General features: G+C 42.9%; 1 protein-coding gene across 14 annotated transcripts in view; it reads right to left on the reverse strand.

Annotated features, from left to right (window-relative positions):
* The window catches only part of HAUS3 (HAUS augmin like complex subunit 3), a 250,406-nt gene that overhangs the window by 62,821 nt on the left and 171,790 nt on the right, over positions 1 to 15,795 (reverse strand). For 12 of the 14 annotated variants that reach the window (XR_009459687.1, XR_009459688.1, XM_059721496.1 and 9 more), the window contains one exon: positions 4,751 to 4,882. Coding sequence is in view for 12 of the 14 variants with exons in the window: in XM_059721496.1 (XP_059577479.1) it covers positions 4,751 to 4,882 (132 nt within the window). In the remaining 2 variants the exon portion in view is untranslated. Of the gene's footprint in view, positions 1 to 3,711; positions 3,783 to 4,750; positions 4,883 to 15,795 lie in introns of those variants that run through there. The other 2 variants (XM_059721506.1, XM_059721508.1) reach the window with 2 other exon arrangements.

Genomic DNA, 15,795 nt, shown 5'->3' on the forward strand with positions numbered 1-15,795 from the left:
CCTGATGCTTTATAAAAGGTGTTGTCATCTTCAAACATAAATGAAACTTATACAATATATGTCTTTTCTCTTTCAATAACCCAGATGTACAAGGAGAGTGAGGAAACTTTACAAACAGAGCTGAGAACATTTCTCCTGCTAGTCCATCCCTAAGTTTATGCTGAGAATATGAATCTGGTTATGTTTAACCAAAATTGTTGAATATTAATGGCACCAAAAATATTTTTTGAGGAAAATGAAATAAATGTGTGTTGGAACTTTCCTTGTCAGACAATCCATCCAGACTTAGCTAAAATATTATTCCTGATAAGAAGTAGAATGGTCAGAAAGCAGAATTCTCAGGAGAAAATATTTAGTATGATTTTATGCCATTATGGCATTCATTCACAACAGAGGGCATAGTGGGGCATGTGCCCCCTCAGATTTCTATCCCAAAGGTGGGGCACAGAGCTACAGCCCAGGCAGAGCCAGGGCCTGGTAGCAGTGGGGGAGGTGGTGCAATTTCTACACTGACCATAGGGTATAGGGCTGAAGCCTGGTCAAAGCCAGGACCTGGCTGCAGGGGGGGGGGGGGGGGGGGTGGCATGGAGATGTGGCCCTTCCCACTGTCAACATTTATGCATCGTCTCCAATGAGGATTTTTACTGTCACCTGATAGCAAGGTGCTTTTGAGGCCTAATCCTAACCTCCAATTCTGTGTTTGAATGCGGCCTAAATTTAGCCTTTTTAATGTGCTTATAGTTTTATGAGTAAAAATACCATCAGCACAAATAAGATTCATGAGTCATTAATTTTATCATGCCTACAGGCAATATTGGGAATGAAATAAATATCATCGGTTGTACTACCAATCCTGTTTGCCTATGTAACATACATATATAAAAGGATCTTGGCTGGTATCTAGCCACTAAAATGAATTAATTTTTAGCAAAAATCTGAGGTAAAAATAGGATGAAAAAAGTGTTAAATGATATTGAACTGCTGCTGTAGCATTTTTGAGCCTGTACAGCTGAAAAAGTCTGCTCCTTCACTGCTAGTGTTTAGAGCATAGTTGAAAAATTAGAGGAAGTAGGGGGTCATAAGAGTCTAAGTAGACAGGTATGAGCCACCCTTCTCTTGGACTAGCGACAGACATTACACATAAACTGGTTTAAGTGATCAGAAACTGGTTTAAACCTGTAACTGAACACAAGTTTAGTGCACATAAACCAGTTTCAAAATGCCTGAAACCAGTTTAAGATAAACCTGGTTGAATGTAGTATCAGACTTAACTGATTTGCGTCAAACCGGTTTATGCAATGTTTGTCCGAGACCCCTTCCTAGTTTAAGTTAAACCAGAGTCCCCCAGCATCCCAGATGCTTTGCAGCCCTGGGTTGGGCTAGGCTGTGCTCTCTGCTGCAGAGAACAGGCTGGCCCCACCCCTCTCCTCCCTACCAAAGCTCTGGGGGAGACTGCACACACAGCAAGTTCTGCCGGGCTTCCCTTGCTGCTCATGCAGGGATTCCCCCCTCCCTCCATCCCATTTCCCACAGCATGGACCCCACAGCCCTACAGACCCTATGCATGTGGTATGCTAGCTAATGCTGAGAGGTGTTTGTGCATCTCCAATTTCAATGGGAAAGGAAGACAGGACAAAGGCAGACAGAACAGTGTCTGCTTAGGGCTTTTTGGAGCCAATCAACAGCTCAGCTAGTAATGCCCCTCTTTTGAAAAAGCTGTTTAAGAAGAGCTTGAACTAATGAGAGAGACATTTGTTTTGCTGATAAACACTGTGGTTTACAGCCCTTCCAGGTTTGCAGACAGGAAGAGGGAGATTGAGAAGCTCAGTAACATCAACAGATGTATGCACTGCACACCCCTCCATTCCCTTTGTCTCACAGTGTTAGCCGGGGGCTGGGGGCTGGCAACACTCCCGTCCTGCTGGGACCTGGCCATGTGCTCCCACCCCCACCCCCTGCTCAACACTGTCAAAGGGGATGGAGGGCTGCTCTAGCACCCCCCAGATTCTAGCCTGAGCCACTGCAGGCATGTGCCTGTATTTCTGGAATGAAAAGGGAACGTATATCCACCTCCAAATCGGTTCAAGCTTTGCAGGTTAGACTAACTTGTAAAGAATGAATTAATTCAGGCTCAGGCTTTTTGACTGTCTGTTCCTAACCTTGGTGGACAGCCAAGAATTTTTGCTATTGGGCTCTTGCTGGTCATCTGGATATAGCATGGATTCATTATTGTGATAGTGGAGTTCTCTTATATCAATTATATTTAAAGAAAAGGCTATATTGTACTAAATACATCAAAAGATGTTATATTGCTTGAGTTGCACACTTCATCAAGCAGGGAGGGTAGGAGTTATTTATACAACTTAAAGATTTGCAGTAACTTTACTACTTCTTACACTAATTAATGAATCTAATTATATGTGTAATGACAGCCCTTGACAGAAGTTTTTCTGAGCTCTACAAAGCATAAACAAAGAATAGCATATCTTCCACGAATAAAAGGCTGAATCAATTATATGCTATTATAAAAACAGGTTGAAAATGCTGTTCTGGAAAAAGTAATTTTCCTGCTAGTGCTGCAGCTATTGAAGTAACAAATATGATGATGCTGCACACCTTCAGCACTGTGATGGGAAACAAAATATTGCAAATCTATCATTTATTTCTTTTAAACATCTTTTTAAAAGTATGCTATTTTTTTAAGGAACTGCACACGTTCTTTGATACATCTGAAAATATATTACGAAAGAAAACATGCCAAATATCTACAGCTAATTCTCTCTTTGCATTACTGCCCTCTGAAGACATAGGGATGTGGACACAGCACAAAACTTGATGCAAGGAGAGCCTGCATTGGCTGGCCTATGGCTCTGTAACCACAGATGCCAAATGCATTTCAAGAACAAAAGTGCTGACTGATGCAAATAAGAAATATTTAAATAGTTTGGTTCTTGAGTTGTGTTCAGGTTTTGTGACCTACCCTGAACTTTCATGGGCCAGAAACTATACTGTCTGTTTATTGAAGAATAAATTCCTCAGGCTTTATGCTGGGATACATTGTATGACAATATGATGAAATTCAACTTGACATAAGCAGGGTTCGTTCTGGGAACAGAAATCTTATTCAGCAAATACCTCAAAATAAAAAGAGGATGAGTTTAAAAAAATGTACAGTAATTTGTATGGAATAGCAAGATGATTATCCAGTTTCCTCACTATCTCCATCATTATTTCATTTTAATAAAATAATTTTATATAACTTTTAACAGTGAACTGGTCTGTGGAAAATAGACATATCTGAACATACCTGTCAACCCTTAGGAAATAAATAGCTGTACCTGTGGTACAGAAATCCTACTAAATCCAAAGTCACCATTCATTAGGGTAAACCCCAAAAAAGAAGAAATACCTCTGTGGTGGGCAAAGATATAATATACTTACACAATTACAGCCAGGTAAAACAGAACATAAAAAGTAGTTGAAATAATTATTATTTCAACAATAATAGTACTTTCTAACACTTACAGCACTTAGTGAAAAATATTAATGATCTTGCCCAATACAGGTCGGGTAAGGAAATATTTTGTCTATCTCCAGTTAGAGGTGGAAAGCAGAGAGGCCAGAAAGATTGAAGACCACATTTTCACAAAAGTAGAGAATGCTTGTACGTTCAGTTTTAGGATTTGATTTTCAGACGTGCTGAGCACTTACTGCTTCTGTTGAATTCTAGGGGAGTTGTAAGTATTCAACACTTCTGAAAATGGTGTTGAAAAGTTGGGCGCCTAAAAATAAAAGTCACAAAGTTGGATTAAATGACAACTAAGCTGAAAATGCAATGCAGTGCTATTTATGGGATTGAAATCCAGGAGTTTCTTAGCTCTCAGCCCACTATCTCACAACCTACATATATAGTATTCAGGGAAGTTACAGAAAAAGATTATAAAATATTAGGGACAACATGCTCTAAGACTCAGGCAGCCTACATAACTTCAAAAATGTTAACACACATCTTAACAAGTAAGGAGAATTAACAGCTGACAAGCCATTGTGACTGAGTTAAAATGTTTTCAGTATGTGACCATTTACCTGTAAAGACAAGGCCTACTACATCTGCTCTACCAGCACCAAATTCATTTAACAGTGGACCAATCCTGACCTATTTTTGTTCATCTAAAATTTTAAGAGCAATGAGTGGCCAAAACGAGTGATCATATTTCCATTCAGTTGTCTGTACAAGAATATACATTAAATAAAAGGCAGATATGTTTAGAAGTATCACTGAAGCCAGTAGAAAAGATTAAGGAACTCAAGACACTGCCCATTGCAGCTAATGAGGATATTTTAAATCTCATTCATTAAGGACATTTTAGGATGATTAAAAGACACCCCTAAAGAGACTGCGGTGTTACTGTGAAGTGCATAAGTGATGAGGAGACATTTAACCCTTTCTGCCTCCAGCTGTCAAAACACCAAGTTTCTACCCTGTCTTGTTACTAATCATTCTTTTTCTACTGAACAACTCTATACTGCTTTACACGCGCGCACTCAAATCAAATCAAATCAAATCAAATCAAATGTTCTTTCAAGGTCACCAAACTAACGGAGGTCAAAGCTAATTTTAGAGATTCATAAAATGTTTTTATCCTATAAATGCTACCTTGGGTTTTTCTGGGTTGAGCCTCTATCCTTGAAACTGTAAAACAATAACAGCTGGACAGTAAACTAAAACATTATTAAAAGTTTGTATTACCTTTATGCTGGCATTGTTCAATAGTTTTCTTGGTAAAGTCATGGACTTTCTTGTATTTTTGCAAAAAACTCTCTATAAACCGACTGGCTTCAGGTGGAGTAATTCCCAGACATCCAGCAAGACGGTCTTTACCTTGTGCACAAATTGTAAACCAGAAGATCATTTAGATATTGCTTCATATAAATATCAAGATGGCACTGTATATCAACTAGTAGAATATTACTATGCCAACTATTTCACAAAGTTAGACAGATCACATACACAGAGGTTCTGTTCCAGCAAAGCCTGTAAGTACTGGTTTAAGTTTAACCTTACATGTTTTTTACAATGTGCACGGACTAAGCACAGGACAGAGTGCCTTGTTCAATTTGGATCCAACTCAACTGAGACAATATTCATCTTGTATTAAATAGCTTAAAAACAAAATTTTGATTGAATCTGTATTTTGGTTCATACCAAGTATTCAGTGCTGTTGTAGTATTGCTCACCTTTATTCACAATTCAGTACGGGACTGAGTTGTGTAGAGCACTGAAATGAGGAATAGGAGTTTAAATATACATTGAATAAAAAGAGAAGTGAGCAAAGCAATGGAAACAGAATGGCAATATGGCTGGATGATTTTATCTACAGTATTTTGACGAAGCTGGAGACGTTATAGAGAAGAAGAATTTAATAGCTGAAGTAAAAGATGATCAGACTGTGACTGTACCTCAGTGCCTTAGCATATGGAATGGAAAAGAAAGGACAGATTTGAAAAAGTTTAGTGAAAGGAGTAATAGAATTTCCTGAAGTCTAAATGCATAATATAAGCAACATTATAGCTCAGAAAATATACAAGATAAAGCAAAAGAATACGAGAGAAAAATGACGGCAAATTCTTCCATAGTATGAGATTCAAGCTAAAAGCAATTTAAATAAATTTATAAACCAAATAGTTGAAGTACATATAAAACACACACCAACATTATTCATTTTAGTCTTGAAAAATGGATACATTCATTTGCCAGGTACAAGGGAACAAAAAACATCAGCGTTGTGTCTCCATATAACATTTGTGCAGAGGCAGTGTACTGTAGCACCAAAGATATAAAGTAGTAGTCATTGCAATAATATTGTCAATAAAAACTATCTGACATATTTCAGAAAGACTTCAGCCACCTAAATGCTACCACTATCAGTCTAATGTGCATTTCATTAAAATCCCACAGCATTTTGTACTCAACTATAAAAGGAGAGGCACTGATGCCCAAGGGGACTAGTCTAGACAAATGCTAGGATTAGAAGTTCACAAAAATATTTGAGTTCACTCCTGATGGAGTTATGCCAGTGCCAGTTTGGCACCCTATTAATTTAGCCTTTTTCCTTCAAAAGGCTTTTTTTCATTGTTCAGAAAACTGAATTAATAGTGCACATGCATGTGTGTGTGTGTGCATATAATTACCTTTAAATTCAAGAAACTTGAAAAGGACAGAAAATGCTTGCAAGTTTTGTGGGGTTTTTCCTCCCTTATGTTTTCCAGCTTTTAAAATAATCTTACAAGATTGAAAATACAGATTATTTGTTTAGTCACTCCTTATTATACCCACGTATTTTGACATCCCTTTATGCAGAATTCAGTCTAGGGCCTGATTACACTGACACTGAACTAATTAACTAATTATTTTACAAACACTTTGGTGGCTTCCTCTATTATTTTTAGAGGTGACTGGGGCATAAACAGGTGAAATTGAACAAGCAATCTGCAGTGTTGTCAATTTTCACAATATTTGATGCGTAGTTAAAGGGTCAACTTCTACATTTGATGAATATTAAACATTAAAAGACAAATGACTCCAACTCTAAGTGCTGAAGGGGTTGGTTGATGTGATTGCAGAGCCACTGGCCATCATCTCTGAAAACTCATGGCAATCAGGAGAGGTCCCAGATGATTGGAAAAAGGCAAACATAGTGCCCATATTTAAGAAAGGGAAAAAGGAGGATCCAGGGAACTAGAGACCCATCAGCCTCATCACAGTCCTTTGAAAAATCATGGAGCAAATCCTCAAGGAATCCATTTCTAAGCACTTGGAGGAGAAAAGGTGATTGGGAACAATCAGCAAGGATTCACTAGGAGCAAGTCATTCCTGACCCACCTGATTGCCTTCTATGATGCGGTGACTGGCTCTGTGGATGCAGAGAGACTGGTGTATGTGCTTGATTTTAGCAAGGCTTTTGATACGGTCTCCCACAACATTTTCACAGGCAAGCTAAGGAGGTATGGGCTGCATGTATGGACCGTAAGATGTATAGCAAACTGGCTGGAGCATCAGGCTCAGAGAATAGTAATCAATGGAATGATGTCTAGTTGGCAGCCAGTATCAAGTGGAGCGCCCCAAGGGCTGACCCTGGGGTTGATTTTGTTCAGTGTCTTCATCAGCGACCTGGAAGATGGCACAGAGTGCAGTCTCAGCAAGCCTGCAGATGACACCAAGCTGGGGGGAGTAGTAGATACACTGGAAGGTAGGACTAGGATACAGAGTGAACTCAAATTGGAGGATTGGACCAAAAGAAATCTCATGAAGTTCAACAAGGACAAGTGCAAAGTCCTGCACTTAGGACAGAACAATCCCATGCACCAATACAGGCTGGAGACTGACTGGCTGGGCAGTAGCTCTGCACAAAAGGACCGGGGGTTACAGTGGACAATAGGCACACTGCTGGCACGTATTCAGTTTTTGTTGCCAAGAAGGCTAATGGCATACTGGGCTGCATTGGTAGGAGTGTTACCAGTAGGTTAAGTGATTATTCTTCTCTATTCACTGGTGAGGCACATCTGGAGTACTGTGTTCAGTTTGGGGTCCCCCAATAAAGAAAGGGCTGTTCTTACTGGTGACAGATGACCGAACAAGGAGCAACAGTCTCAAGTTGCAGCAAGGGCAGTTTAGGTTAGATATTAGGAAGAATTTTCTCACTAGGAGGGTGGTGAAGCACTGGAACAGGTTACCCAGAGAGGTTGTGGAGTCTCCATCCTTGGAGGTTTTCAAGACCCAGCTAGACAAACTTTAGGTGGGATGATCTAGTTGGGGATGGTCCTGGCTTTGAGCAGGGGGTTGGATTCCTGAAGTCCCTTCCAACCCTAATTTTCTATGATTCTATGACTTCATTCAGTACCCTTGGGTTTGTCCACACCACAGTGGCAACATGCCTGCCCAAGATGTGCCTGGCAAGCCATGCCCAGCTGTACCTGTAGGCATACTCCAAACCCTAGAACACATTGGGTTTGTTGAGACTGCTGTGGGCTATGCCTCTGAACTCAGCCATGCTTGAGCAAGGTGCTGGGGACACATCTGGAGCAGCATCACCAGCATACTCCAGGTGAGGAGCGTGGCCTCAGACATGAGTATATAGGGTATGTTTGGGCCCCTCCAGGCCCCTCCTAGCCAGAATGGATTTCTGACATGATGTATTCATGCCCCTCACCACTGCTCAACTGACGAATGGAAATAAAAAGAAAAAAGAGGATGTTTCTATTTTTCATGATTGCAGTGAAGACCTTGGAGATATGAACCAAATGTAACCTACAGGCTAAGAAACCAAAAGACAAAGCAAACATTTATTATTCATAACCGTAAGTTCTCTTTTGACTTCAATAAAGATAGCAGCAGGCCCACAAACTGCTAACGCCTTAGGGGAAGAGGCCTGTATTTTTAAACACTAAGCAAAAGCGAGGGAAGTGTTTGTATTCAGATTCTTTATTTGTATCAAAGCATCTGCTTCACACTTAGTTAAAGAGGTCTCTGGTAGAAGACTTGTTATCAACTTAATACCTGAGAAAGTTCTAAATCCACATTTTTTGAGAGAAATCCGAAAGACAAACAAAAAAACAAAGTCCATAACATGAAATCCCTGATATCCCTAAGGGAAATGGGAGGTAGTTAGCCATGTTAGTCTGAAGTCGGGCAGAGGCATGGTAGATTTGTACTTTCATAGATTTCATAGACATTAGGGGCTGGAAGGGACCTCGTGAGATCATCGAGTCCAGCCCCCCCACCATAGGAAGGAAGTCAGCTGGGATCAAGTGATCCCAACAAGGAAATATCCAGACATGGTTTTGAAAAAGTCCAGACCAGGTGCTTGCACCACCTCTGGGGGGAGTCTGTTCCAGACCCTGGACACTCGCACTGTAAAGAACGCTTTTTTTATGTCTAGCCTCAATTGGCCTTCCTGGAGTTTATGGCCGTTAAACTTTGCTATCCCTTGGGGAGCTCTGGTGAACAGCTGCTCTCCCAAGTCCTGATGTACCCCTCTTATATAATTGTAGGTTGCTACCAAGTCACCCCTGAGCCTTCTCTTTTCCAGATTGAAGAGTCTCAAATCCCTCTGCCTTTCCTTGTACAGCCTGCCGTCCAGGTCTTGGATCATACAAGTGGCTCTCCTGTGATGGCCAGAACCAAAGGGTTAATGAGCAAATTATAGCAAAAAAGATCTGCTTCTTGAGAGCATCTAGCAATGGTATAATAGTTAATATTAGCTAAGGGAAAGCTTGCAAGATTGTTTCCCGCAAACATACCCTGTCTGTCACAAGTATAACCACGATGTTAAAATTAACTGTCTGTACCAATCATAAGACTAACATGGGCCCCAAGAAACGGAACTAGAAAACAGAACTGCAAACTTTAGCTGACCTAATGGTTCTTGCTTAAAGGTCAGTAAAAATGACAAACCTGGCCACAAGGTATAATTAACACATTTCAAAAAATTCCTAAAGGAAGTAACCAAATGGGTTGAACTTAGGCATAGAAAATGCTAATCTCAACCCCCAAAGTGATGCGGTGTGATTTGCTTATTGGTAAACCCAAGTTTAGGCAGTAACCTATTATGATAATTTCTCATACCTTTTAATTTCATAGAGTAACAGCTGTAGAGTAAGATTGTGAGTGGCTCTGAAGCCAACAGATTAGCATAGGGCAAGATATAAAGGAACATGCATGTCAGGTGAGCAGTAGAAAGGACAGAACAGAATGGTCATTGCTGTTCCAAGCCCTGACTCGACTCCCAGTGTGAGCAAGGACCAGATCCTGCCTAAGGGATCTTCCCCGGTGCTCCCTCTGACCGCGTAGATCGGGGACGCTTGACTTCACTGGATCAACTTGGCGTGTACCTGGCACTGAGGGACTATCAATAAGTTGTCAACCAAGTGGGAACTCTTTGTCAATTTGTTTGTCTTATTATCACTGACAACTTTTAACTTTTACTGTTATATTGTCTGTTCATTAGCTTAACCTTTTTGTTAACTGTTATATGTGTAAACCATATTTTGCTGCTAAAACATATTTTTGTTGCTATTTTGCTGCTATAAGTAAAATTTATCTTTACTGTTATAAGTAAAACTTGTCTTTGCTTCACTCCCAACTCCGCCTCCTTGATCCCGAACCAAACAGCCCAGTGGCTGATACATTTGCAGCACCCAGTCGGCCTGCAACCAAATTGATACACTCACAGTGCCCAGTTGGCCTGTGATACTCTCCTCTGGACTCTCTCAAGCTTTTCTAAATCCCTCTTGAAGTGTGGGGCCCAAAACTGGATGCAGTACTCCAGCTGTGGCCTCACCAAAGCCATGTAAAGCAGGAGGATGATGTCCCTGGTTTTGCTTGAGATGCACTGGTGGATGCATGCCAGAGTTTGGTTTGCTTTGCCAACCACAGCATTGGTGACTTGCACTGGTGACTCATATTCATCTTGTGGTCAATCAAGCCCTACAAGGAGAGACTAGAGAACCTGGACCTTTTCAGCCTCCACAAGAGAAGGTTGAGAGGCGACCTTGTGGCTGCCTATAAGTTCATCACGGGGGCACAGAAGGGAATTGGTGAGGATTTATTCACCAAGGCACCCCCAGGGGTTACAAGAAATAATGGCCACAAGCTAGCAGACAGCAGATTTAGATTGGACATTAGGAAGAACTTCTTCACAGTTAGAGTGGCCAGGGTCTGGAACGGGCTCCCAAGGGAGGTGGTGCTCTCCCCTACCCTGGGGGTCTTCAAGAGGAGGTTAGATAAGCATCTAGCTGGGGTCACCTAGACCCAGCACTCTTTCCTGCCTATGCAGGGGGTCGGACTCGATGATCTATTGAGGTCCCTTCCGACCCTAACATCTATGAATCTATGAATCTAGGACCCCCAAGTCTCTTCCGGTCATGGTACTAGCAAGCATAGCACTGCCAAGCTTGTAAGCGTGTTGAGGGTTCTTCCTACTGAGGTGAAGCACCTTACACTTCTCAACATTGAGGTCCATCCAGTTTTGGTCAGCCCACCTTGAGAGCATGTCCAAGTCGGCCTGTATCCCCAGCCTGTCCTGCGGTGTGACCGCTGTCCCCCATAATTTGGTGTCATCTGCAAACTTTGCCAGTTCACATCCGACTCCTGACTCCAGATCATTAATGAAGATGTTAAAGAGGACCAGCCCGAGTACCAAGCCCTGAGGGACTCCACTGCTCACCCTGCACCACGTTGATTTGGTCCTGTCAACTAGTACTCTTTGGGTCCAAACCTGTAGCCATGGGACTGTAAGATGATCAAGGTCACAGTTCTCCAGTTTAGCCATAAGGACATCACGAGGAACTAGGTCAAAGGCTTTCTTGAAATCCAGATACATGACATCCACATCATCTCCCTTGTCCAGGGCTCAGGTCACCTGGTCACAGAAGGAAATGAAGTTGGTCAGGCAAGACCTGCCAGTCACAAAGCCATGTTGGCTGGCCTTCAGAAGCTTGCCTTCTGTTAGTCTGGTATGGATCCCTTAACAATTTTCTCTAGGGTTTTTCCAGGGATGGACGTCAGACTGATTGGTCTATAAATCCCCAGGTCACCCCTCCTCCCTTTCTTCAAGATAGGGACCATGCTGGCCCTTTTCCAGTCTTCCGGGACCTTGCCTGAGTTCCACGAACTTTCAAATATTTTTGCCAAGGGGGTTGCAGTGATGTCTGGCACCTCCTTTAAGACTCTCGGGTGCATTTAGTCAGGGCCTGCAGACTTGTGAATGTCCAGATTCTCAAGGTGTTCCTTCACCTGATCCACATCAATTTTGGGCCCGCCACCCGCTACCGGAATGGTTCATGTCCTTTCTGACACTGTGATCCCTTTGGGATGGTGAAAAAAATGATGCAAAAAGATCATTTAAAAGACTGGCCTTTTCTTGGGCATTGGATGTCAGCTGCCCTGTTTGATCCCGCAGGGGCCCAATGCTCTCCTTATTCTTTTTTCAACTTCCCACATATCTGAAGGACTTTTTGTTGTCCTTGATCCCCAAAGCTAGCCTGAGTTCAGCTTGTGCCTTGGTTTTTCTGGACCACTCCCTACAGGTGCAGGTAAGTGCTGAGTAGTCCTCTTTGGTGATGCTTCCCATTTTCCAACTGGAGTAGGCTTCTTTTTTGAGTTTAATGAGGCCCAACAGTTCCTTGTTCAGACAAGGGGGCTTCCTTGCCCATTGTTTACATTTCATGTGAGATGGAACGGCTTTCCCCTGTGCTTCAAGGATCATGTTCTTGAGTGACGACCATTTCTCATGTACTCCCTTATCTAGGGGGATATGGCCCCTAATTGCCTGACTTACCAAATCTCTGAGTTTGCGAAAGTCAGCCTTCCCAAAGTTAAACATTTCTGTTTTACTGAGGGATTTGCCTGCTCTTCGGTGAACTGAGGTGACCAAATCAAAGTCTACTTTTTAGACCCCTGACACATGCTTCATTTAAGATGTGATTAACAGGTTAATCATGCCTTAAATAGTAACTCAGCCACGTGTGCAAGTCAAGTTAAGGCATGATAACTGAGTAAGTGACTTTGGAAGTGACAAAGTATAACAACTTTGTGGCTCATTTCTTTCATGCCTTAAAGTGAACACATGGCCACCTGGGATGTGTCAAAATCCTGTGTGCCACCCAGCTGGGCAGCACATGTAGTTTCACTGGTCCTACTGCAGGGGGATTTGGGGAGTGGGCTGCTGCAGCCAGATGCCAGGGTCCCTGTGCCTGGGGATGACTAAAAACTCTTTGGGCAGCCCACAGTATTTATACAACTCCCAGTGCACAGGGAGCGCAGTACCTGCTGCTGCAGCCCGATTCTGGACTCCCCATACACCAGGATCTATCAAAACCCTATGTGCTGCTCAACTGGACAATATGTGGGGTTTTATAGCTCCTGCAGCATGGGGACCCTGGATTGGGCTCTGGCAATCTGATCCCAGGATCCCTGTGCTTCCACCCCCCCTGCTAGAGTTTTGGCAATCAGCTTGTGCTGGGGACCAATTTTGCTCCCAGTCCCAACTGACAATCAGCTGATTTTAGGCACCCTTGTTTCTCCCTGGTGCAGGGAGAGCCTGGGCTCGTGATCCTGACCTCACTTTGCACCAGCAGATAAAGTGCAAATAAGATCTAATCCCCAATTCTGAAATCACAGGTCCCGCCATGCATGTGTGGCATGGCAGTTGCCAGGATCTCAGATTAGATCTCACCATGTCTTCAAGTGAATGTCTGTCAGGGGCCGTAGCAGCTTATTTCATCAAATGCTATGAAAAGACTGCAGGAAGCAGAGCTTCTAAAAAGAAAGTAATGATTAGAATACATCTGATGAAGTAAACTGCTGCTTATGAAAGCTTATGTAACTCTAATTTAGTTTATAACAGTGGCTCTCAATTAGGGTGCCATGACATCCTTCGAGGGGTGTCACAGAATATAAGCAGACAGGCAGACTCGGGGTCTAGGTGTGAGGAGATAAGCAGCTAAGGCAAAACTCTCCCTGCCTGGCTGTTTACCTGCCACTACTGCCCAGCCCCTCTACAAAGAAGCAAGCACTATAAATCAGTTTTTGAAATGGGGATCCACTCAATTCACAAAAGTTATGAAAGAGGGCCTTGAGTCTGATAAGGGATGCCTTGAGTCTAAAGTTTGGCCTATAAGGTGGGAATCTACCATTTCTAAGGGAAAACAAGAAACATCTTCTGATGTGACCCCTTTTTTATCATCATACAGAAATGCAAGAGAACAAATTTGCCCTTTGCCCTTTATGAAGGCTATCTAAATTGAAGAGAGAGAGGCAGGTAGCCATGTTGGCCTGAAGTCAGCCATTTAAATTAGTTAAGAAAAAAAAATCAGAAAATGTAAAGATATTTCATAGAATTAATTAGATAATAAAGGAAGATTAAGCTCTGTAATATTTACCTGTAATGATGATTGTCAAGCAGACAACAGAAGACCATTTTATTAAGCAAGCATTATGGCCGCTGTCTAGATTTAAAAGTTATTCATGCCCTGCTTTGTTATTCTAGTGTATCTAACTCTGCCAGAATTAGATTCTAAAAGCTCTCAAGATCAAATACCTTGATTCCTTATATGTTTTGTAAAGTATCACGTAAGCTTTTAGACCAGCACAGGCAAACAGGAAGGGCCCTGGCACATATTACATTTAAAATGTGATTAAGGAGTTAATCATGACATAAATAGTAATCCAGCCACATGTCATAGCCAACTTATGGCACAGTAATATACCAAATGAGCCACAAAGATATTCCCTATATAATGTGTAACATCTTTGTGCTTATTTGTATCATGCCCTAAATTGGAAGTGCGGCATGTCAGGGCTGAACCATGGAAGATCCTCACAGTGTCGTCCTTGACCCAATCGGTGGGATCAGGTTGGGGGCAGCATCAAGTCCTGGACCTGGTGCCCCAGTCTGATGCCTGGAGGCAGATGGGGGGTGGGGAAGGGTGTGCCAAAAGCCCGATATCAGGGAGCATCTCCCCAATCTCATGCTCACTGCTCCCTGGATCTTTAAAAAGCAGGTGGGCAGTTCGGATCTACATGTCCATCTGAAGGCCCAGGGTGCCCGTGGAAGAAGTAGCTTGGAGTTGGGAGCTCTATTCCAAAGTTTGAGGCACCGCTTCATGGTGTGGAGCATGGGCAGCTGGGTCTCAGTGCATGGGGAGCTTTAAAAAGAGTGCTGCTGAAGCAGTTTCCTTGGGCTTCCCCCGCCAGGGACTTTAAATCAATCCCATGACCAGAAGCTCTGACCAGGCTGCTTGGTGTGGGGGATCAAAGGTCCCAGTGAGATTTACTCCCCAGTGGGGGAAGCCCTTTGGGTCCCTTCCCCCAGCTAGAAGCCTCTGATCCCCTGCAGCCAGCAGCTTGGCCACAGCTATGGGGTGCATGGTTTTTACAGTCAGCTGATGGATGGCCCTGGCCGAGAAAACCCTGGGTCTAGCTTGAGAATGTGTTCCTGGATGCCCAGCTGCCCATGCCCTACACAGTGAAGTACTGTCTGCAGGTGTAGAGTGGAGCTCCTAGCTGCTGCTTTTATGGGCACCCCAGGAACTTAAAGAATTGGGCATGCTTATCAGCTCGAGCCTCCAGATTGCACTGGGGACTTGAACCGCTCTCAGGGCTGGGGCTGACAATCAGCTGATGGCTGGCCTGGCCCCAAATACCACTGGGACCAGTTCAAGTCCCAAATAGGGTCCCAGTGTTCAGCTGACAGCCATATTGGATCTGCAGGCACTGCTCTTTCAATTTGCCCATGCAGGGGCAGCGGATCCTTCTACACTGGAAAGCAGTAATACTGGGAATTTATCCACATATCTTTGTCTGCTCCAACATGCCAGAAATGCAGCGCATCGGAGCAGACTCAATTAATCAAGTCTGCTCTGCACATGAGCCGACACACACAGCACTGTGTTACGTGCAGTTGTTTAAGTGGCAAAATGCATGTCAGCACACAGAAAATGGCATCAGTGTGCTTTTGAACTAAAACATCTTCTTTGAGTTTTAGTTCAAAAGCACACTGCCACCATTTTCTCAGTGCTGACATGCATTTTACCATTTATACAAGTGCATGCTCTGCAGTGCTGGGCACTTTTAAAAGTGCTTATCCAAGCAGGTGTACAAATAAATGCCCAATGTGATTGTAGTCTGATCCCTAATTGTACAAACGTGCCTCCCACCATGTGTGTGTGGCATGAGAGGAGGCATAATTATTGGAATTGGGGATCAGATCCCATTGCACCATTAAATGAATGTGC

The sequence above is a fragment of the Alligator mississippiensis genome, chromosome 2, assembly GCF_030867095.1.
Source record: "Alligator mississippiensis isolate rAllMis1 chromosome 2, rAllMis1, whole genome shotgun sequence".
NCBI classification, from domain to species: Eukaryota; Metazoa; Chordata; order Crocodylia; family Alligatoridae; genus Alligator; species Alligator mississippiensis.